Raw genomic sequence first — 22,196 nt, 5'->3', positions numbered from 1 at the left:
CCCAAATTCAAACAGTGAAAGAAGTCTCTAGGCTTAGGAGCACTGCCTGCTACGAATGAAATGGAGTACAGTACCACATATGTGGAGTGACATTTGGCCCACTGACAAAGTGTGAAAATGAAAATAATTGGAGTACAATATTTACGTAATCAGAGCCTTAGTCTGGTGACTGGGTCAAGCAAGCACTTTTACCATGACTGCTACCCTACCTCAACAGTCATCGAGCAACCATCAAATTCGCAACACAAAGTTAGTTTAAAACTTGAGAACATGATTACTAAAATGAACAGTTAACTGCATGTAATTACCGTCATACTGCTGCCTGTAGGTGGACTTTCTCATTCCAAGCTGTTGTTCGACGAGGTCTCGAATAGACAGCTTATCAGATGCTGATGCAGATTCGCCTTTGGCTTCTTCAAAGGGCGGAGGTGCTTCTGAGAATCCCTGGACCACCCACCGCCACCACAAAAAAAGAGCACCTATCATCACAATCAAGCTTTTGCACTGTTAACACACAACAAAATCTCTGCCAAAATACAATCTTCACATGCTATTTCATTACATTCATACTAATAATAATTGCTGGGGTTTTACATGCCAAAACCACAATATGATAACGAGGCACGCCTTAGTGGGGGACTATTTTCGACCACCTGGAGTTCTTTAATGTGCACCCAAATGTAAGGACATGGTGTTAGTATTTGCATTTTGCACCCATCGCAATGAAACACCCTACGTGCAATGAGACACCCTACCACAGTGGGTCCCATTTCATTAAATTCCAGAATGCTACTAGTCAGGCTTATGTGCAAAGCTATGCAACAACAACTGACAAGTTGAAAATATGTAACATGAGTAATGCCAGACTATATGAGCATTACAGTGAGAGTGAGGTGCACAAAAAAATTACACCATCTCCCGCTAAAGGGGACCATGAGGTGATGCGAAGCCGGAGCACTTGCACGATCGCGTTCCGTTGGCGTTCGTTGGGCATGCTACCGACCTCGCGTCGTGGAACGCGAAGAGGGACGCTACGCGCGTCGTATCTTCCATCTAGCCTGGCCGTTAATTCTCACAGGGCGAGCGGGGAACACGGTCGACAGGCGGGCGAGAGGGGGGGCAGCGTAGGAGAGGAGAGAGAAGGGGAGGGGACGCGCATGCGCTCGAGCTCATCGCGGCGTTGCGCAGGAGAGAATTTCGGCATGTCTAGCCCGCGTTTCAGAGGAAGAGTGGAAAGGGGGAGGGGAGAGGGGGAGGAGTGAGGGACAGTGGAGAGGGAAGGTGGAGAGGGTGAGTGGAGAGGGGAAGGGGAGAGGGTGAGTGGAGAGGAGGTGTGTGGAGAGGGTATGCGCATGCGCAGTAAGGGTGGTCACGCCGCACACCACCGGATTGAGCTCGGCCTTAAGATACTTCGCATCTAATACATTTGTCACTGTTGTGATCAAAATTTGTAAGTTTATGCAAGGTTCATGCCAGCATTATACTGCAGGTCTAAAACCAAATGCAGCCGCTAGGTTAGGGCTGCTAATGTATGTAGCCTGGGGTGGGGGGGAGGAGATCCCTTCCCGGACGAGTTCAGGATGGGCAAGCGCCACACCCCCCTGACCTCCAGTAACAGACAACTCTGGTTCAGCACTGCGGCAAGCACAATTGCGCACACCATGCTGGAAGAGGATACTACACTGCAAGGTAAACTGAAATATTCGGAGCATCTTTCTGCCACACAACAACGATCATCATCTGGCTTCCTTGGACTTCCTTTATTGAAACTGTGCTGTCGCCACTTTCCTATCAGGAGCACTCAGTCATGCTGATAAATGTTGGAAGTACCGGGCGCACTGTGATAACGCAAGGAAAGCACATGAGTAGACTATTATTTACGTGTCACCCCGAATGCACCTTTTTTTTTTTGCCTTGAGTGTATATTTCCATATAATGAAGAAGAAGGCTGTCAATTTGTAACGTCGGGCTTGAACACAACTTTTGGATGTAAAAGGCTAAGCAGTACTAATAAGAATGTGGTAAGAAATGCATAAACTTTGATGCGGCACAGTAAAACCACAATAACTAGAATCTTGTTGATTTGGTAAATTAGATAATTCGGACTTGTGCTCAGGTCCTGGTTAAGTGGTTTATTTGGATTACCTTCAGAAGGTGCTGATTGCTTCAGTTATGCAACAAAAGGAGCAAAAGCTGAACAGAAATTCAGCAGCAGAGTCCCAATCACTGCATTCATAAGCGGAACTACATAGAAATGAATACAGCCACACATGAAGCATGTTGGCAGCCTCTATTCAGAACTTTGTAGTTGCCATCCACAGTCACATTGACAGCAGCAGCAAACTCTTCCACAGCAACTGTGTCGAGCAGTAGCTTCATATCAACTCAGTGCAGGTTCACTGGTAACAAATATGTCAGGGACCATTAAGGATGAAGCATGATTGCTCTACAGCCTGTATGCTGGTCTCAACATCCAAGCTATATGATGAAAGTACAAATGTGTTGCCAACCACAGCATTGGCAAAAATATTTTCGGGCATGCGCTCAGGGCAATTCTATGCAAAGACATAAATGTTACCCTGCGGTCTCGCTGCAAAGAAGTTGCAAGGCCCTCGCCACTACGCACACTAAGTGACGAGGTAACGATAATAGAATGCCAGCTTCTACGAGTATCTCTGTGAAATAAGAGCAAGGATCATAGATTTCTCAGTAAGAAAAGGCATGTTCACGCAATAAGCATTCGCCTAATATTTACTGGACGCATTTGTAAAATCAGCCTACATTTTATTCAGACTGTTGAGATCGACATAGATGCATATTTGCTGCCCTTGAGCACACAGGGTGCCATGAAAATCCTTGAGAGGCATATAGAGGTCATAAAATTTAGCTAGGAAAAAAAAAAAGTGGGCTAATGTCCAAGCAGATCCCCGCATAGCTATTCAAGAAGTATAGAAGTAACTACTAAATGTACATGTTTATCTGATGGCATTAGCACTAGCACGTGCTGCAGCTAAGATAGCTTATATATTTACAAATAGACCTTGTGACATTGTCAAGACATTTTCTAGTGTACGCTTTCTATGAAAAACAATTTGCAGATATTGTTACACATGTAAACTGCAGCAAAAAGGATCACTGTACTGTTCATAGTTCCTTTTCATGTTTGATATGTTAGCCTCCAAGTTTCATGTACATGAAACAGTAAGCTGGACAAGTTCATGTAGACATATAAAAATAAAAACAGAAGAATAAACTAGAAAGAAATGTACAGGTGCTATCTGTTCGCGCCATTTTCATAACACCGTTTCAGTACAGCATTGTACAAACATTACCTGAAGCAAATCCAAGTTTTGACTGTACAGGTGAATGCTGAAGGGTTACCAATTTCTTTTGTTACAATTCTCTAAAATACTGATGGACTACTCTGCATATTGTTTAAAGATGCATGGACAATAGAAAAAACTAATCTCTATATGCCCTGGATCTATATTTTATAGAAATGATGACGGCACTTACCAATACATGATCCATTGGTGCTGACCGACTTCGCAGGTAAGCGCTGATAGTAATGCGATCGTCGCCGCCACTGGACATCCACGACGGCCGGCTGATTTCGCCAAACTGTGCACTTTCACAGGATGATTGTTCTTCATAGGCCTGAACAATGGTAAGGCAGTCACAATACCTAATGTGCCTTCGCAGTGACATACGAGGTGTGCTTTTTAACTAAAGATATTTCATGTAGGTAAACACTTTTGATCATACACCTGGGCACCTTTAGAATAAACAATGTGCCATTAGAATACTCACATCCAGAAGATGCTCCCTGTTGAACTGCTGTTCGTCGTGTTCAATTATCTCTGCAGCAGCATCTACAAGTACGAATTGTAGAAGAACAAAGCACTTGTTATAAGCTAGTCACAAGCAAATGCAAATACATTGGCGTACGTAAAGCGCGCATTAAGGCTTTATCATGTAGAAATCATCTGCTCTTTGCATGAATAGCAAAATGAAGAGTAAAAAGAAAAACAAAGATTGAGGAGCCATTCCACTCTTTGAAGCTGTTTAGCACACAACACAGAGGTTACACAGAATTTTAAAGCAAAGGTACAAACTCACTGCCTGGATCGGCATTGGCTGGCATCATCATGGCATGTTCTTTCTAGCATTCATGAGCTTGATGAGTGGCCCCTTAAAAAGGTGGATTGCTCGACTACCGAAAGACTCGTGTTGGGCATCAAACTTTCCCGAAGCTGAAATTTTTCTGGTGTGTACAATTCTCTATGTCGGTATTACATCTTGTCCTGCAAAGGGCTTTTACACCACTACCACAAAAGCCAACAAAGCGTTCATAGAATGCATTTTTTTTACATTTGTTTTGCGCTGCAGTTACAACGCATTCATACAATTCAAATATATTCACTTTTCGCAAGCATGGGTGTGTAGCTCAGTGGTCAAGACACTTGTCTTCGAAGCATGGGAGCACATGTTCAAATCCAGCCCCAATAGAAAATTTATTTTGGTTTATTCACTCACTTCTGAGAGTTTCCTGTTGGTGGACACAAAGAAATCCCATCGAGTACATACAGCTTTGCTGTAAAAAGACAATGTACTAGTTCGAGGAGAGAAATGGAGGCCTAAGGTGCTGTGCTGCCACGACTGGCAGCAGCTTAAACTCAGTATTCAAGCTCAAGTGCAACATACACATCATTACTAAATCTGTGCATCACACACAGCTGAAAAGTACAGTTAAGGTCTTGCTCATACTCCTGATCAGTGCTGGGCAGTATCGAAGATACATGTATCTTAGATACTATCTTAGATACTCTTCGGGTATCTTGTATCTGCATCGCGATACGTCTCGCAAGACGAGTATCTGTATCTGTATTTCCGATACATTCAATAATGTATCGTGTATCTTAAGGTACAAGATACTGCTATAGAAACACCACCGTACGAAACAATATTCGCTGGCTCAACTCCCCTTCTCAAGTTGGTACTGGTGCCTATAAACCACCTGAATAATACTAAGCGCAGTGACATAACTTTATTTTTTCCGCCAGAGTCCACACTGAGGGCAGGCGATCAGGTGTGCGCGTCCCTTTTGGGGGAGCATGATAGCGCTCGCGTAGTCTCGACAGAACAAGCGCGCGAACGTCTATGCTTGGCTCACGTGCCTTTCGTTTTCTCAATTTTTCTTTCTTTTTTTCTTGTGCCAGTGTCAAGATACTTAGCCTTATCTACTGTCCAGCGCCGCGTACAACAATGCGTGCGGCGATTATTGCGCAAATTTTGATGCCGCTCCCCTGCGTAGTGCTTCGTTACGAAATCTGGAGAATAGGGTTGCTTTGCGTCTCGTGGCTTCCACATATCAGCGATTTGAAGGATCTTGTGGATGTAAGTTCGACTTATATGCGATTGGCTTATGTGCAAATAAAATCCTAACTATAGCACCACTAGTACCGATGGTAGATCTAATAGATGAAGCGTTTACCTAGCAGAATATATGTTCGGTACCCTATCTTTTTCTTCCTGCTGTCGATCGAATCTCGGCCGCGGCGGTCGCATTTTCGATGGAGCCGAAAATACTTGAGGCCCGTGTACTTCGATTTATGTGCACGTTACAGAACTCCAGGTGGTTGAAATTTCCGGAGCCCCCCACTGCGGCGTCCCTCATAATCGTCCCATGGCTTCGGGACGTTAAACCTTAACAATTATTATAATTATCTTCTTGCTACCTTTACTCAAATAGTTCCTGAAATTATAATTTGATTGTTGAAACAAGCGCTTTCTTAGTTGTCCTTCTTTTGCGTCCCGCACATTAACTAGGGCTCTGAACTGTTTTTTTTTTTCGGTCTGGTCACAGCAATTTCAACGTGCTGCTACAATAATCTCTTCTTTATTCTTACCTTGAACTGTCTGATTTATTTGTGCTGCTACTGTTTACACATTTATATCTCACTTGAGTTTATGCTGTTCTGCCAAGGAGATTTTGAAAGCAAATATGTAATTATATGGGTGCGCTCTGAGTATACAGTACCAAACATTCTGCTTATTGCATAGTGAAAAAGCGAAATTGAGCTTGCAATATAATTATGGAAATAATTAGGAGCCATCTTAAGGTTGTTAGGAAGGGGATTCGAGAAACATTGCTATACCAAATGATCTGTTTTTCTCATGAGCGTCCCAACGAGCCGTTTCAGTCAATCTGTCATAGCACTAAATATTTTTATTGTCTTACATTGACAGGTGAGTTGGCGATACTTCATGCTTAATAGACATAGCAATTAGGGGTGCCGCCTGTATCGTGTTTCAATACTTATTGACGATGAATGTTTGATACAGAACTGTTTTTCTATTTTATTTACATATATTTGTTTTCCTTCTTTTAGGCTTCCCTATTTTTTTAGTACTACTAATAGCCAGGTAGTCGGAGCTATAGGTGACAATAGCGTGAATAACAGCGGTGTGCTGCGACTATTTGTGCAACTATACTGCCACGCGTTCTTATTTCTTTGTTTTGGTGTAATCGGGTTTAAACCGCGAAAACATTACTAGCAGTGCTGGGCTCAAGCCGCGCCGAGATGTTTCAGAATCTTCGCGGTTGTTCTAGATTGCTCCGTTAAGATTACGCTCGAATCCCAGCCGCGGCGGCCACATTTCGATGCAAGCGACATGCTCGCGGCCCGTGTACTTAGATTTAGGTGCACGTTAAAGAACCCCAGGTGGTCCAAATTTCCGGAGCCCTCCACTACGGCGTCCATCATAATCATATCGTGGTTTTGTGATGCAAAACCGCAACAATTATTATTAAAATGATGTGCAGGACGCGATCATTGTAGTTCATTTGGGAGCGTATTCGCGAGCACCAGCGGTAACACTGGAAGGTTCAATCGCTGATGTGACCACGCGTTTCGCCGATGATCAGAATACCGAAAGCCAACGACATTTATTGCCGCTATCAGTGTACAGCGTTCTTTTCCTTGTACATTGAGTTAGTTCATTTTCTGGCCACAAGTTGACCCAATGAGCAGTTTCGTCTCTTAGAGTGACTGCCGCCTTCTTTATCGTCATCACCACGTGATAATGCAATATGTATTAGGCATTTCTGGGGTGCACATGTTCTCTCGTTGAAGAAAAATTGTTAAAAGATCGAACATTAGTGAATATGTTGATAATGAACCTTTTACGCCAGCAGATAAGTAGAAACATGAAAAGTCATTGCAGTTTTATGAGCTCTACAGGTATAAACAACGCATCACGAAAAATGTCTCTTGCAGCGTTGTTGCTGCTGTATACCGGTGATTCGGTATTACGTCAACGGTCTTTTATAGACAAAGTAAAACTCCACACCGGTATTTGCGCCATCGTGCGAAGGCTTCTTATTGAAGTTCTTGTGATTAGATGGCGACCCACTAGCTGGTCGCAAGCTGAGCAGCGACTCTTATCAATTACAAAAATGACAAACAAGAGCCGCTGTCAGTGAAGAGCTGTCCTGTTAAGCAGCAATACAAACCCCAATAAGTTCTGTCGGAATTAAACTATAGTGTACCTTGAGCAAGAAAGAAAAACTTTCGAGATACTAACAGACATTTTATTAAAATGAAACAAAATTGGTCACATTAGAGAAATTTTCAAACAAACCTTTTTTGTGCATATGCGTTCGCTACTACATTATGGGGGTCTATAATGACAAATTTGCGAATGTATCGAAGTATCTTAAGATACAATTGGCAAGTATCGTATCGGATACAATTATTGCGGTAGTATTTTGTATCTGTATCTCCAATACTTCTTGCCTGAATATCTTGTATCGTATCGCGATACAATTTCAAAGTATCTTTGCCCAGCCCTGCTCCTGATAAAGGATATAAAGGATTGATTATGGATGAAATATGGCCTCTTAGATGGAACATTATCGTCATAAGCTTATGTTCCTTGCTGTATGAAGGCTTCTCGCATCTTTCGGGGACTTTCAATTTGCTCTTTACAACTTCAGTTGATCACATCTCATGTCTGCTAATTTTGTCACTTTATCAGACTACCTAACTGGCACATTACCTTTAACCAGGGTTGTCAGGTTTGGCTACACTGCACCAATTTGGCTACTTTTTTTAGGCCGGTGGCAGCAGAAAAATTGTCTCGGCTACTTTGCTCCTTGGCTATCTTGTCCCCTCAATTTCAGCAAAATTATCAATATCTGGTGACATCGCAGCCGCTGGTGTACGAGCATATGGGTGCCAAAACATGGCAGTCAAAGCATGCTTCCAACTCCGAAAATTGAATTTTGCACTTTGTTTACGCAGATAATGAGCTTCAATGAGAAGGATGGCACCCTAAGCAGGTGTAAGCATGAATGGTGGAGATCATAACATAAAGATAAATATTGGCTGCCATCCCGCCCTGCAAACGTGGATGTGCAGCGAAGCTGCAACAAACACCACACATGCTGATGGGGGTGGGGGGGGTGGTATGTTTTATAATTACATTAGAGTAATGGTAGTGATAATCTTGTGGTCGCTGTGGTAGACTGTGACTGGTTCCGCGACCATTTTCAGCAAGACCAATTTGTTCCTTTGGTCGAGCATTGTACTCGCGCTGTTCTTCTGGTGTGTTTAATTTCCGTCGTCTACCCATGGTAGTCTTAGAATGAACTGGATAAGTTGCTAGACGGGTCTCCCTTTTATAAGTGAAAGTGGGAAACACGCGGGGAGAAGGAATAGCCGTTTGATGTCATTCGAAGCCCTTGTGTGAAGTCAAAGCAGCTGCAACCTAATCTTTACCAGGAACGTGTGGGAGGGTGTTCCAATGGTTCACAGGTGTCTTATCATCCAGCACAAGGCTCTGATGCTTGTTTTGTAGTGTTCTTTATTAAAACGAATACTGAGCTCCATGCTGTATGCCTGATTGCAAGGAAAGATATGCAGTTTGCCTTCAATTGTTAAAGGGTTCCTAAACCACCCAGAGGTCGAAATTTAGTTGTGGCGTTGCAGTTGTGCACGAGTTTACAGCGAACGCGTTCGTCGGCTCATCTGTCCATCTCTCTGAATGCTTTCCTTCAGCGTCCGAGGTGAAAACGCTAGGAGCGCGCGCATCTGCTAGCAGAGGAATACGCGAGCGCGAGTGTCTGTTGGTGGTTAAGGGGCCTGGAGTTTTGTGTTTACGCCATGTAGGCCACGTGTTTTGCCCACGCGTTTTTTGGCCATGGAGACAGAAGTGCTGGGGGTAGAAGTATCGAGCTTCGCTTGCAAAAACTACACGTTTATAACCTGCCAGTCAAGAAGCAGGCCTTGCGCACACAAAAACAGAATACTTTTGGATACCTGGCTGGGACTCGGCGGGAGCTGTTGCATAGGGCCTCATTTTACAGAGCAGCCATTGCTGAACGCGGCTTTCAACCACAACTGGAAGTGAAGATGAATCGAAAGCGATCTGTATCCAGGGCACTCTGCACTCGTCGACATTAGAAATCGGGCATCCGACATTTCAAGAGTGCATTGATAGACAAGAGGCAAAGACGGCAACAGAAGCGCTCACTAACAACTTTTGTTGGTGAGCGCTTTGTTGCCACTTTGCCTCATGTGTCCTTTTTTAGTGCTTGCTTTAGAATGTCGTACCAACTCGCCCACGAATCAATCCTTTTGGATATCTGTCAAACTGCTTGTATCATTTCTTAGGCTTAGGTACGGACTGCGACTCAGGATTAGTCATCATGGAAGAAATTATTGTGACAATGGCTACAATTTATGCTTCAATGCCAGCAATTGTGATTTTGAGTGCACTAATCCTGCCGTAGACTCATTTTATTGTCGCAGCTTTCAGTCATTTCAAGAAAAGTCACGCAAGACGCATGAGGAGCATCATTTTTTCAACAGCACAAACATTATGTCCTTATGCATGAAATGATTGATAAAATTAATGATTAGTGCTGCAATCTCAGGAATTGTGATTTTGAAGTGTTCGTGCTGCACATGTTTACATTTTCACCAAAAGGCTTTTGCATTTAGCTATTAAAATTTTTAAAAATTGCGGGCAGTTTGCACTAGGTTGTGCAAAGCTTGGCACAGCTTGGCACAGCGAAGCACGAACCCGTCGTCGCTCATACTTTCTGTCAACTGACACGTCTAGCTTCGAGATGCGCGGCTTCCTCCTCAGGAGTACGCAGCCAGGCTACGCACTATACAGCAGAGGTTGCACGCGATATCTCTGTCTGTGGGCGTGGCTTAGCTATTGTGTATGTGCGGCTTGGCCAGGTGGTGCTGTGTCTGGTCGCTAGACGACGCAATGCTTGCTTCCTCTTTCTATCTCTTTTTCTCTCTCTACTCCTTTTTCTTTCTTTCGTTCATGTTCTGTCTCTTTTCCTTTCTGCATTTCTTTCTATTTCTCTTTCTCATTTTTTATAAACTATGCTTCACTCCCCCCTCTCCTCCTCACCATCACATCTCTTGTCACGCTCACTTCCCTTTCCCACCCTCTTGCTACACTATAATGCACAAGGTTATGCTATGCTCTGCTAGCGTGCCTGGATAGCCCAGTGGTTAGGACGCTCGCCTTCAGATCGAGGGTACGCGGGTTCGAATCCTGCCTCGTGAACTTTTTTTCTTTCGGCAAAACGTTTCCTCTTTCTCTTTATCTATTTCTTTCCGTCTCTCTTGTTTGTTCCTCTCTTTCTTTTTCTCTCTCTCTCTCTACTCGTTCTCAGGTAGCCGCACAGTGGCACATACCCGTTAGGATGATGATAGTTTTCTGCAATCAACTCACAAGGAACGATTTGCTACATAACTTCACTGTTAAAATGTGAAAGCGGTCTTCACGCATGCGTGGCTACTTTTGGCTACCCTTATGGCCCTTGGCTCAAGTTGGCTACTTTTTGGCTAGTTTTTCAATCTTCGACCTGGCAACATTGTTTAACTACACCACTGATTATATGTTCAACACATTACGTGGGCTGGTCAAATCCATTTCTTCCTCTTAATGTCAACTAAGATATCAGCTACCTGCATTTGCTCAACTGTTCATGCCAGCGTAACCTTGGAAACTAAAAATAACTTGATACATGTTCTGATATTTAAGAACACAACTGATAATGTGCCTATAAACAGACTGAATTCCACACTGGAAGGAAAACTCACCCGTGAAGCTTTCTTCAAAGCCCAGTGCAGCCTGAGCATCAACATCTGAAATGACCGTGCCAGTGAGAAAAATGCTAGTGAAAGTGAATACACTAAGACCCATCATGTGGCACAAGTCTAGATTCCACATTACGCAGACATTGATTCCATGATGCCCGTACGACATCTGAAGTGTGTAACGAAAATAAGATGTGGGTTCAGTTTATGTTCGTTTCAGCACCTGGTGGCATCAATCAAACAATCCATCTAGTACTCAAGTTACACACTGATAAGCCTACATGTAACGAACTACATGTAAAATGAGCCTACATGTAAAATGATCACTTCTCAAGGAGTGATCGTTCTCATTGTGAACAGGCGGAACTGTGTAGGGAAGACATGTTTTTGAGACATTTGCAGCCCTGTCGTGGTGCATGGCACAGCACGCCTTTAAAAGTAATGAGAGAAACTGTTTTTCATACAAGCGAGTTCAAGGAAACTTGGTCAGTAACGAGTCATAACAGACTCAACATTAGTGAAGTCAACCCCTTTATGCCAAATGCAAAAAGCTGCTCGTTATGTCACCATTACTGTAAGATATCTACTTGGATCTACTGATGTTTACTGCATCAGCATTCTCCGGTCATTTCACTACCATAACTTAGTCACTCACCTGCGTCAGACACATCAAAGCGTTCTTTCAGGTACGCGTTTGAGCTCCTCCTTGAAGATGCCTCCTATAAAGTGCAAAGTGAATGTGAAATAATGCTGCAAGTGTGGCCAACCTTACTGCAAACTGACACATAATTCCTTTAGAGGGACACTAAAGGCAAGTAAAAATTTATGTCAGAGTGAAAGGTCAATGTTTGAGAACGTCTAAAACGTCAATATTATCAATAGCAGAGCTCTAGTAATCGAGAAATTAAGATAAATGAGGAACACTATATGCGCCACCAATGGAACATTTTGGAACAAACCCGATGACGTCAAAAGTCCCGAGTACAGATTATCACTAGTATTCAAGCTACTTGTGAAAAAAAAGAAAGAGAGAACATTCTGAGCATTGCAAGATATAATAAAATGCTGCTTCTGTATCTCTGTTTGATTCATGGAAAAAAGAACTTGAAACGGTGCAGGTTGTGCAAAAGTTTCGTTTTTGCAGGGCTGCATTCTGCTCACGAGGTCGCATCTAAGTGGTAGTTTCATTATCGCATATTGCTGGGTGCGCCGTGCATGCTCATTTAAGTCGTTCTAACGGAAACTTCGACAAAATGCCGCGTCCATTGGATGTTTAATGTGCCCTTCAGAGCAGAAACCACAGAGTCGGCTGCCGGGTGCAAAATACAGGCAATGTTGGGCAGGGCAAATGGTACTTCAGGAGGCCTTTTCAGGCACACGATTTGAAGTGCGCTAACGCTGTGCAGACCACAAAAATTGATATTCATTCAAAATAAGTATTTCCTAAATATGGATATTCATTCAAAATAAGTATTTCCTTGGCATGAAACAAGCACTACGAGGTTTTTGGAATGCTATTTAAACAATCAATGTCGACTTAACATTTGCCTTTAGTGTCCCTTTAACACTATGCAAAGAGATTATCTTTTTCTCAATGCTGAATGCCGATGTTAACATAAAAAACAAAAAAAAAAGGCTTGATGATGTATTCATATGGATCATCCATTATTCACGAACATGGCCAGCCAGCTATTTTATCAACACAACAAGAAGCCTAGAACAACTTAAAAGCTTCTTTTATTGCGGGTTTTCCATGCATATTTATAGCAGTGACAGTCTTCAAACTGCCTCGTACCTCTGTAGCCAGCTGTGCACGGACATGCTAGAAGAATTCTTCCAAGTTGAACTGTGTAGAAACATAAGTGCCTCCAACCATAGGCGGAGAGTTTTCCTTTTACCGGAGGGGGCGGGGGCCCGACTTGCCCTTCCACATTTCTTTCTCCCTCACTCTCCATATATATATATATATATATATATATATATATATATATATATATATATATGGAGAGTGAGAGAGAGACAGAGAGAGTGAGAGAGGAGTCCAACTAGCTTCCAAATTAAAGAATTTAATGTAGCTTTGATCTCTTAGGTGCCCGCGATATCATAATGCAGATATGTAAGTGGAAGACCCTAGATTTATTTTTCAGTTTACACAAAGACATCGATCCACCTCTTAACTCTTGGCTCGAAGCGAAAAAGGTCGCCTACGCGACCTTTTGCGTTGACTCATTGACTGTGTCGCATAAAATCGGTTCACGCAATGCGTGGGGTTAGGCTTTACTTTGTTAAAACATGCGCCACAGAGGAGAGAGTAGGCTAACGCTATCACGGGAAGCTTTAATTATATGCCAGTGAGTTAGATTCAAGATGGCCGAAAGTAATTCTGAGATGGTAGCAAATACCATTTGCTACCACTACACCTTGTGTGAAGCTGCGGTTATGAATCTGGAAGAGTGATGGAGTTGATCATTGGTGGCCGAACTTTTAGAAAAACCCTTTACTGATAAATCAAAACTGCGTACAATCTTTTCTCGGCACTTTTATAAGCAGGCATGTCGAAGGGTAACAATATGTAGGCAACCAAGAAATTACCCGTTTTTTTATTGGCGAGTAAGTTTGTGCAAAAGCGTTCACTGACTGGCTGTGTCGGGATTGCTTTGTATTCTCAGTATCATTTTTGTGTTCTCAAAACCATTCACTACTGGGTTCAAGACAATTAGAGCGCAGCTCTTAGGGCGTCCCTTCCTGCGTTGAGCGGCATCGCCATTGTCGTCGGCGGCGTAACCGATAGCACGAACGAGGACGAAAGAGAGCGAACGCGGAGTCTGTCGATATCACGAGATACTGGCCTCTAACCTCGCTTTCTTCCTCTGTCGCTCGTGCACATGCAGGGCTGGCACGTGCACTGCGGCTGGCTTCGTTTGTCGTAACGGGGCTGTGGGCGTTTCACTTGGTTTGCGACAGCTGCAATGCACAGAGTATATAGTGTGCGTAGCACTCGAGTGCTGGCAGTTTCTGTGGCAATATGTAACGAATGTTACATTGCTACAACTGCGGATAGTCAAAACTTCAAACACAGCTGGCGTTGCCCAAACACGAAGCTGCGCTCAGCGAATTATGCAGTATCATAATCGCCGGTGAATTTTTTAATTTGTCATAGCTTAAGTCGGTCGCTTCAGTTGTTCATCAGCACAACATATTCTGCACGAAAAAATCCGTTTGAGGGGCATTTTTCCATTGAATTGTTGACTTGTCACTGGCTCATGTGCCGAACTTTAAATGGCTGAAATGAAAAAGAAGCGGGCATAAACAGCCTCCTGTGAAATAGCTGCCAGACAGGACGACCCGGGGACCTAAGCCAAGCTCTTAAAAAATACCCTGGGCCGGTGCCAGGGGGGGCTTTGCCCCCCCATGAGGCAGTCCCGGGGGGAAGGGGGGGGGGGGGCAAGCTCCCCAGCGCTCTCCGCCTATGCCTCCAACTCTTCAATAAACATTCCTGCTTACTGCAGTCACTAAAAAGTTCATTATTCAATCTTAATTGGGCAGCTGACAGTGATAATTATCTCTCTTCATGTGCCCATGGCCACACAACCTATTCAGAGATGTGGCCTCCATGTACCTTCGAGTGCCTCATTTTGAGAAAGCCATGAAACTTAATTTTGATCACCCTGTATAATGTCCTAATACATTAATACATGCCATGAAAAAGTGCTGAAGTAGGTTTTATTAGCGCTAAGAAGTAGAACTTTTTATTTCTGAACCCCAGACGGCTGTGAACGAATCATTTTTGTGTGGACATAATATGACCAGGCTTGCAGAAAGCAGCACTGCACTTGCTTTTCTCCTCTTACACTGCACACACTGCAGTGCCACTGGGCATTTTCAGTAAGCAGTATTTAATGTAATTCAGTGAGGAACATACACACTCTGCACTGGTGTGTATGTTGGTGCGTAGAGCATAGGTGTCAAAATGTGCATTACGCTGATGTGAACATGCAGAAAATTAACGAAAGGGGAAAAAAATATTCACCTCCATCAAGGCCTGTTCACCAGCTGCAGATATTTCGAGAAGGCTGAAATCTGGAAGTGCACAATAAAAAAACAAGATGCAAAAAACAATTTTCCGTCCCTAAAAAGAGTGCTGCATTGTATGTAACCTTAGAACATGACCTCCGATGCATTCCTGGTCCAATCAAAAACACATTCTCATCGAGCTGCCACACCCAATCTCACAAAGCATATATTGTGAAGCATTGCCAGGGTTTCAAAGGCCTGGGGCTACGTCTAGTCTGATACTAGTCAGTGTTCGAAGAGTCTAAAAATAGCCCTCAAGAGAGTTGTTAAAAAAGGAAGACACAGCAGACAAGCGGCAAGCAATGGCGGCATAATCTTCAGCTACACAGAACAGCATGGAAGCACTTGGTTAGTTCCCCATTCACATCACAGGGGTGGAAGCGGGCTTCAGTCTTTTGGAGCAGCTCACGGAGCAGTGATAATGCTGTTTTGGAGCAGCTTTGGAGCGGTAAAAGGGGAGTTTTGGAGCAGCTTTGGAGCACCAAAAGGTGTGTTTTGGAGCAATGTAATTTAGTTTTGAAGCACATTTCTAGGGTAAAACATCATTGTTAACTGAAATTTAGATTTCTGGTAAACACAAAAAATTCAGATGGTTTTTACTAAACATCGAATATTGATGAACAGACCATACTTCCACAAATTAATGTTTCCATGATTAAAGCATCACAGCTTGCGCAGCAGTAACTAAGATAAAACAAGAGATAAGCGATGCATTGGATAGCTACACTCGACTACCGTAAAATTTCGAGCAAGCGCCGTTTCAAATTTCACTGTGAATTTGACATTTTCACACCGTCCCGGGAAAGCGCAGCCCCCCCCCCCCCCCCCGCCTTTTCTTCGTACCCGATTATGTGGCGTCAATGCAACAGTAGCCTCGTTGAATCCCATCCAATCCTGCTTAGCAGCCCAATCTCTAAGCACCTGCGGGTGAAACTTGTCGTAAAAATTTGATTCTTTGTTCTCCCGAATAATGATCGCACCCCACACTTAGCGCAAGACACCCATGACGATTTTCAGGGTCCCGTGAGCAATAGCATGGCTTTCGAGATCTGTATTCCAAGATCGTAACTATGATGATGTGTGATGAATGTAAGGCCTTCGAGACCGGTGTTTGTTGCTTAGCGTTGCTGCGTTACATCATTGGAGGTGCTTCCGTGTTATTCTTCCCGCAGTTTGATCGCGTTGCCACTGAATTTGTTGTGCTTGAGCCTTGAGGGCCGTTGTTATGCGTCGTGCCACAAAGGAAAGCGGGAAGACTCGTGGGGAAGTTCGCATGCATCTTTTGGTTTTTCTTTTGCGGAGCAAAATGTTTCGCCGCCTTCTTGAATTTACGTCCTGTCCAGGAATCTGCCCCCTGCTTCCCTCCACTTTGCCGGTATTTTGGCTAGTTGGGGGCGAGGGGGGGGGGGGTTGCTCTGAATTTTACGGTAGACCTCACACGAATGAAAAACATTCATGTTTTGCAGCTGATGAACAACAACTGAAAAAAGACAAGATTTAAGCTAATAAAGATTACCTTTATTTTAAACACAATGAGACTCGACAAAAATAACTTCCCATGAAACACAAAACCTCTATAAAACTTCTTTAAAACATTTAAAACCTCTATAAAATGTTTTATAGAGGTTCCGTGTTTCGTGGGTTTAAAAAGCTAATGCTCCCGTTCTTAAACCCCAGGGCCGAGGTGAGAACCCAGGGAAAAATAGAGATAAGCAATGCACTGCGTATCTAAACCCAACTACACTTTCAAGGATTTTTTTATGTTCATATTAACGAAACACCAGCTGAAATGTACAAATGTGAAGACGAGAGAACTGAAATCTTCTCAAAATTCCATCACCGCCGGTGTGACAATGGAAAAGTGACTGAGCAGCTACTTTCTAGCTCTCTCCTGCCCTTTACCGTTCGCTAGCTTATTCATGCCGTAATGAATGTCCCGGAGAGCGCGCCAGCTTGATATGAGCTCGCTCGGGCGCGCCACGCCAAGGATGACAGTGGCACATGAAGGCACCAAAGGCCGCCTGGGAGCAGTTTTGGCACAATAATGCATTTTGGAGCAGATTGGCGCAGCAGAAGTGGATTGGCGCAGCGTGGCGCAAATGGCGCAGCACTTCCACCCCTGACATCATGCAAAAAGAATTGGTGTAACCCAAAACATGTATAGTCAGTCAAGCAAAGGTTTCATTCATTCATTCATTTCTCAAGGTGCCCACGAGCAGCCTTAGGCCTTAGTAGTGGATGACTTCTCGACTCAGCAAGAGGTCTGAAGTGACTCTGAGTTTTTGTTGAGAAAAATGGCTAGGCTAGTCTCAAAGATGATTAAAAAGCCTTTAAGGCTGTCTATCACCTAGGTGCCATTGTAAGCCCAGTATTACAGTGAGGGCACTGTCAAGGCGCCTTAAAGGAGTACTGACAGAAAATTTTGAAGGTGAGATAACTTGTGGGATAGTTTTATGTAGACGAACATGCATCATCTACAAAATATCAATGGCTAGTATAGCCTAGAACATATTTGAAATAAATTTTAAAGGGACACTAAAGACAAATACTAAGTCAATGTTGATTGTTGAAATAACGGTCCAGAAACCTCGTAGTGCTACTTTTGTGCAAAGGAAGTGCTTATTTTGAAATAAAATCACGTTTTAGTGGTCCGTATCGCGTTGGCGCACTTCAAATCACCCGCCTGAAAGCGGTGTTTCTCAAGTCACTGCTGCCGTGCCCGACGTTGCCCGCCTTTACTGCGCTGCGGCGTGCACTGGCGGGGTGCACCATTCGGGCATCCGGCAACATCACGTGCATGCGGCATTTTGTCGAACTTTCTGTCAGTGAGACTTTCACGAGCGCGCAAAACACACACGGCAGTACGCGATACCGAAACTACCACTGAAACACGACCACGTGAGCGAAACAGGGTGCCGGGCGAAGCGCAGTTCGGCAAAAACGGAACCTTTGAACCACGCGCGCCGTTCCCCATGGCAACGCCAAAGAGGTTCTTTTTTCCATGAATCAAACAGAAACAAACAAGCAGCATTTTATTACGTCTCTTGAAGCACGAAGGTTCTTTTTTTATTGCAGCTAGTATGATTATGAGTGATTAATTGTAGTCGAACTCTCTCACGTCATCGGGATCATTTCCAAAATGTGCTGCTCGTGGCGCTCATTGTGTGATACATTTAGCTTAATTTCTCGGTAAGTAGGGCACTGCTGTTGATAATATTGCCATTTTAGACATTGTCATACATTGAGCTTTCACTCTGACATAAATTGTTATTTGCCTTTAGTGTCCCTTTAAAGTGTGCGTCACGCCACTGCACGCGAAACGTCCAACTTCACGACATCGACACCAACTTTGTTTTAATGTAAACAACCAACAGCCACCTGCATCACGAGTTTGTGTTGGATGCCACGATCCTTGTGAGTGCTCTCCCCAACAGACATTTTCAACGGAAAGAGGGGGCACCTCGTTTATGGACATGCACAGGAGTACAAAGGCTGACGTCCTTGCCTCGGCAGTGGATTTTTGGGGGGCCACGCGTATTTACAACATCCCCTAGGGGTAGCAGCAATGAGGGAGCCTTCATTGAAAAGAGTTGTCAACATGGTGCTCATCTGAATGTGATTTTGTGTGCTCACATGGCCAGCTATGTTTACATGAAAACCATTCTGGGTCCCACCTCGCTCGGCGTTCTGAAAGCAAAACTGCGACTGGGCGCTATAAAACAGTCTCCAAATAATTAACCACTGCACGCTCAAGCAAACAAGGTTTCCAGCCATGATAAGTGGGTCGTTAGCTACATGTTGCTATAGAAAAGGCAAGATGTAAAATTTTTGTGCCAGTACTCCTTTAAGAACCATTGATCACAAATACTATGGCATACTTTTTAGACAAGATGGCATTGATGTCATTTTAAGTGAAATGCTAGAAAGCGTTAACAGCCAGCAATACCGACCTATGCAGATGCACTATGTGCTCTTTTTTACACATACCATTTGATCTTTGGGAGCGTAGAGCACAGTGGAATTTCTTTTATAGGGATCACTTGCATTAGAAAAATTTTTTTACATTAAAAAAAGATTGATATGCTCCTCTAAGTTTCTATGTCTTCCTCACATATTCTAGCTCACTCTAATTTTTGTCATGTAGCACTATCTACCAAAGCCTTTCAGGAAAAATGCTACAATGTCGCTAAAACCATGTTTGCTAGGTAATAATCTTGCACCCACCTTCACTACCTGCGTCAACGTTCATGGACATGAATTCTCAAGCAAATTACACAACAGCAAACAGCTCAGTGTCATTGAAAACGCTCGCCTTTGTCATGCAGAGTGTCTTTTACCCATACTTCAAGAGTGAGCAGCAGAAGTCAACATTAGCGGCTGGTGTGCAAGCAAAAGCAAAATGGCAGTGGGCAGATCGCGCAGCTGCTTTGGCCTAATTGCTTAAAGTTTCACAATTAGAATTATTTTGCGTACAAAGTAACACAAGCAAAAGTTATGCTATTGGTCACTGAGAATCAATTAAAAAATGAAGGAATGAAAGCCAGAATTTGCATTTATCGGCTGTGTTTTTGCCATACTTGCAACTAAACTACCCATTTGTAGACACCCATTTTTACCATTTGAAAAATGACACTTTCGTCGGAATGCTTTTTCTTTGCACTTGTGGAACTACATGAAATACGATTTTGCAAACTGCATCTCTGAATCCTAACAACTTTTTTGCACTGTCAGTGATGCCATGAGCAGACTGAACACACATAAATAAATAATGCAAGTTTCAAATATTTATCAACATAAGCAAGATTCTCATCAGAAAATATTTTCATGGAATCTCTGAAAGATGTCTAACAAGTATTACATAAAATATACGACCCTGTGAAACATATTGGCGAGTAATACTTTTCATGTCTGCCCATGTATTTCATTTATGCTAACCAATATCGCGAAAATACCAAGGTTTGCCTCAGTAAACAAGAGGGAAAGAGGGAGACAAACGAATAAAGGTGATAAAAGCAGAATGTTCATTCCTACCTAGGCAATCACCGCTGCCTAAGATGCCCAGAGACGAGTCGTCGCCACCGGTATTGCGAAAGAGGTTCGTGGCAATGTCGGAGCATGCCGGGCGTGAGCGGCGAATCCTACAGTACAGCAATGACAGCAGTGGAAGAAGTCTCAGGGACGGAAAACTAGCGAAGCGCATAAGTCGCCAGTGTTAGCTAAGAAGCTTCCAACTCCCAAAACACACGCAGCAAGTCAGTACTGGAACCTTTCAACACAGTGAAACAAAGGGGACAAATGAAACTGTGTGGTATAATCACAACTGCACAACATTCACCTTCGGACAAAAAATAAATATGCAGCTGCCAAACTATTATGCATGCATTCTCCCTTTGAACTTGTGCATAGTAAACCTGCTGCTGTCATTTGGCTTAAGCCATAATTATTAACACTCCTCTAATGCTTCACACACAAAGGCTAAGGCTCATTTAAAACTTTGCAAATACATGAAATTACAGTGACTACTGCATTTGCTGATCCATAAAACTCATGATGGAACATGGGTTTGGCTTTAAGGCATGAAAATCTGTCACGCGAAAATTAACAAAATGCTGTCAGTCACATAGTATTTATATATAATATTTCTAGAACCTTACATCCTTTTCCTGCTTTTACTTCTCTTGTCTTTTTTTTTTACCCTTTCCTTTCTGATGCTTGCTGTTCAGGTGATGAAATGAAGTTTAGACGGTTATATTAAGGGCACAGGGTAAGCCCTATATGTCCCATGCATTTTCAACCATGTTGGAACAGTTTTCTCAGTAACTAAAAGGGGGTACCCACATAATACATATGTCACTTGTTTTCAAATTCTGTGCTGTTTAAACTGTACCAGATTCATTAAAATCTGGCTAATATTACTATTTTAATTTTTTTACCACTAGGTCCTAAATTTTGAGTTAATTTGCATCTTTCAAAATTTGTAACACAAAAACTGAAGTGCATAATTTCAATCCTGGTACAGTAGCTGTACGCACTTATGCAGAATACAAGAAAAAATAATCAACCAGTTATCTTGGAATACACTGGAAATAATGGTACCTAAGTAATAAAAAACAGGGTTTTGAGATTATAGAGTTTAAAATAAGAAAACAGCTGAAAAGCGAACGTCTCTTGCTACAAACACCGTTCAAATATTTCATTTAGTAGCTACGAACTTTGTAATCGTTGCCAAAGTTATTTTTTCACTTTTGAGCTTGTCATCTTGCTTGCCTTGCTTCTTTTGTGAGCTGCTGTGCAGCTCTATCTGCAATGTACCGTGGATTCAGCAAATTGACTGTGTTTTGGCAAAGATTCAATTCTAATGATTTCAGAATTTTGGCATGTGTAATACTGCCATCATTAAACGAAATAACAGCACCAAATGTCACAATCCTTAAGACTTTGAAGCCTAAACAAAGACAGCAAAGACTCTGCGATGCAATTTCGATTAGCTCAACACTTTCACTGCACAGTTTGCATGCGCAATTCTGTCTAATTGCATCACAAATAATAATGTCCATTAGAGCATACTCACTGTCAACCTGCACGCAATTTGCCTCGAAGGACGCTAAAAGGCTTAAAGGTTCGACGATGAACAGCTTGCTATTTCAGCGTTCAGCACCTCAGTACGACACCGGTATTTATTCGCATTGACGAGAGAAATGTATTGGTTGCAGCGAGATTTACGCTTACTGAAAACCTTCTTTACCTTCAGCATCTCAACTTATCGACAGGTACGACACTCAAGGTGTAATGAAGCTAGGAGCTAAAAGTGTTCGAACAGACGTGTTTCGAAGAACAAATGCGAATAAAAAGGTGCACAGTGTTTTTGGACAGTCTTAGAAATTACACAACAATTTCTTATATACAGTGAACTCAGACATGCATTTTGGTTTTTGTACATGAAGTTTTTTTTTTAGAAAAATGGACCATAAGCACGGAGCGCATACAAGGGGG

General features: G+C 43.0%; 1 protein-coding gene across 1 annotated transcript in view; it reads right to left on the bottom strand.

Annotated features, from left to right (window-relative positions):
- Positions 1-22,196, bottom strand: part of LOC119393670 (uncharacterized) — an 81,752-nt gene that overhangs the window by 56,339 nt on the left and 3,217 nt on the right. Inside the window, exons 2-8 of the mRNA XM_037660787.2 lie at positions 20,235-20,341; positions 15,160-15,209; positions 11,785-11,848; positions 11,133-11,177; positions 3,811-3,872; positions 3,517-3,657; positions 309-444 (exon numbers count right to left, since the gene is read on the bottom strand). Coding sequence (XP_037516715.1) covers positions 309-444; positions 3,517-3,657; positions 3,811-3,872; positions 11,133-11,177; positions 11,785-11,848; positions 15,160-15,209; positions 20,235-20,341 — 605 coding nt within the window. The remainder of the gene's footprint in view (positions 1-308; positions 445-3,516; positions 3,658-3,810; positions 3,873-11,132; positions 11,178-11,784; positions 11,849-15,159; positions 15,210-20,234; positions 20,342-22,196) is intronic.

The sequence above is a fragment of the Rhipicephalus sanguineus genome, chromosome 5 (genome assembly GCF_013339695.2).
Source record: "Rhipicephalus sanguineus isolate Rsan-2018 chromosome 5, BIME_Rsan_1.4, whole genome shotgun sequence".
NCBI classification, from domain to species: Eukaryota; Metazoa; Arthropoda; class Arachnida; order Ixodida; family Ixodidae; genus Rhipicephalus; species Rhipicephalus sanguineus.
Note: the sequence above shows the minus strand (reverse complement) of the source record. Positions and strands in the feature narration are given on the sequence as shown.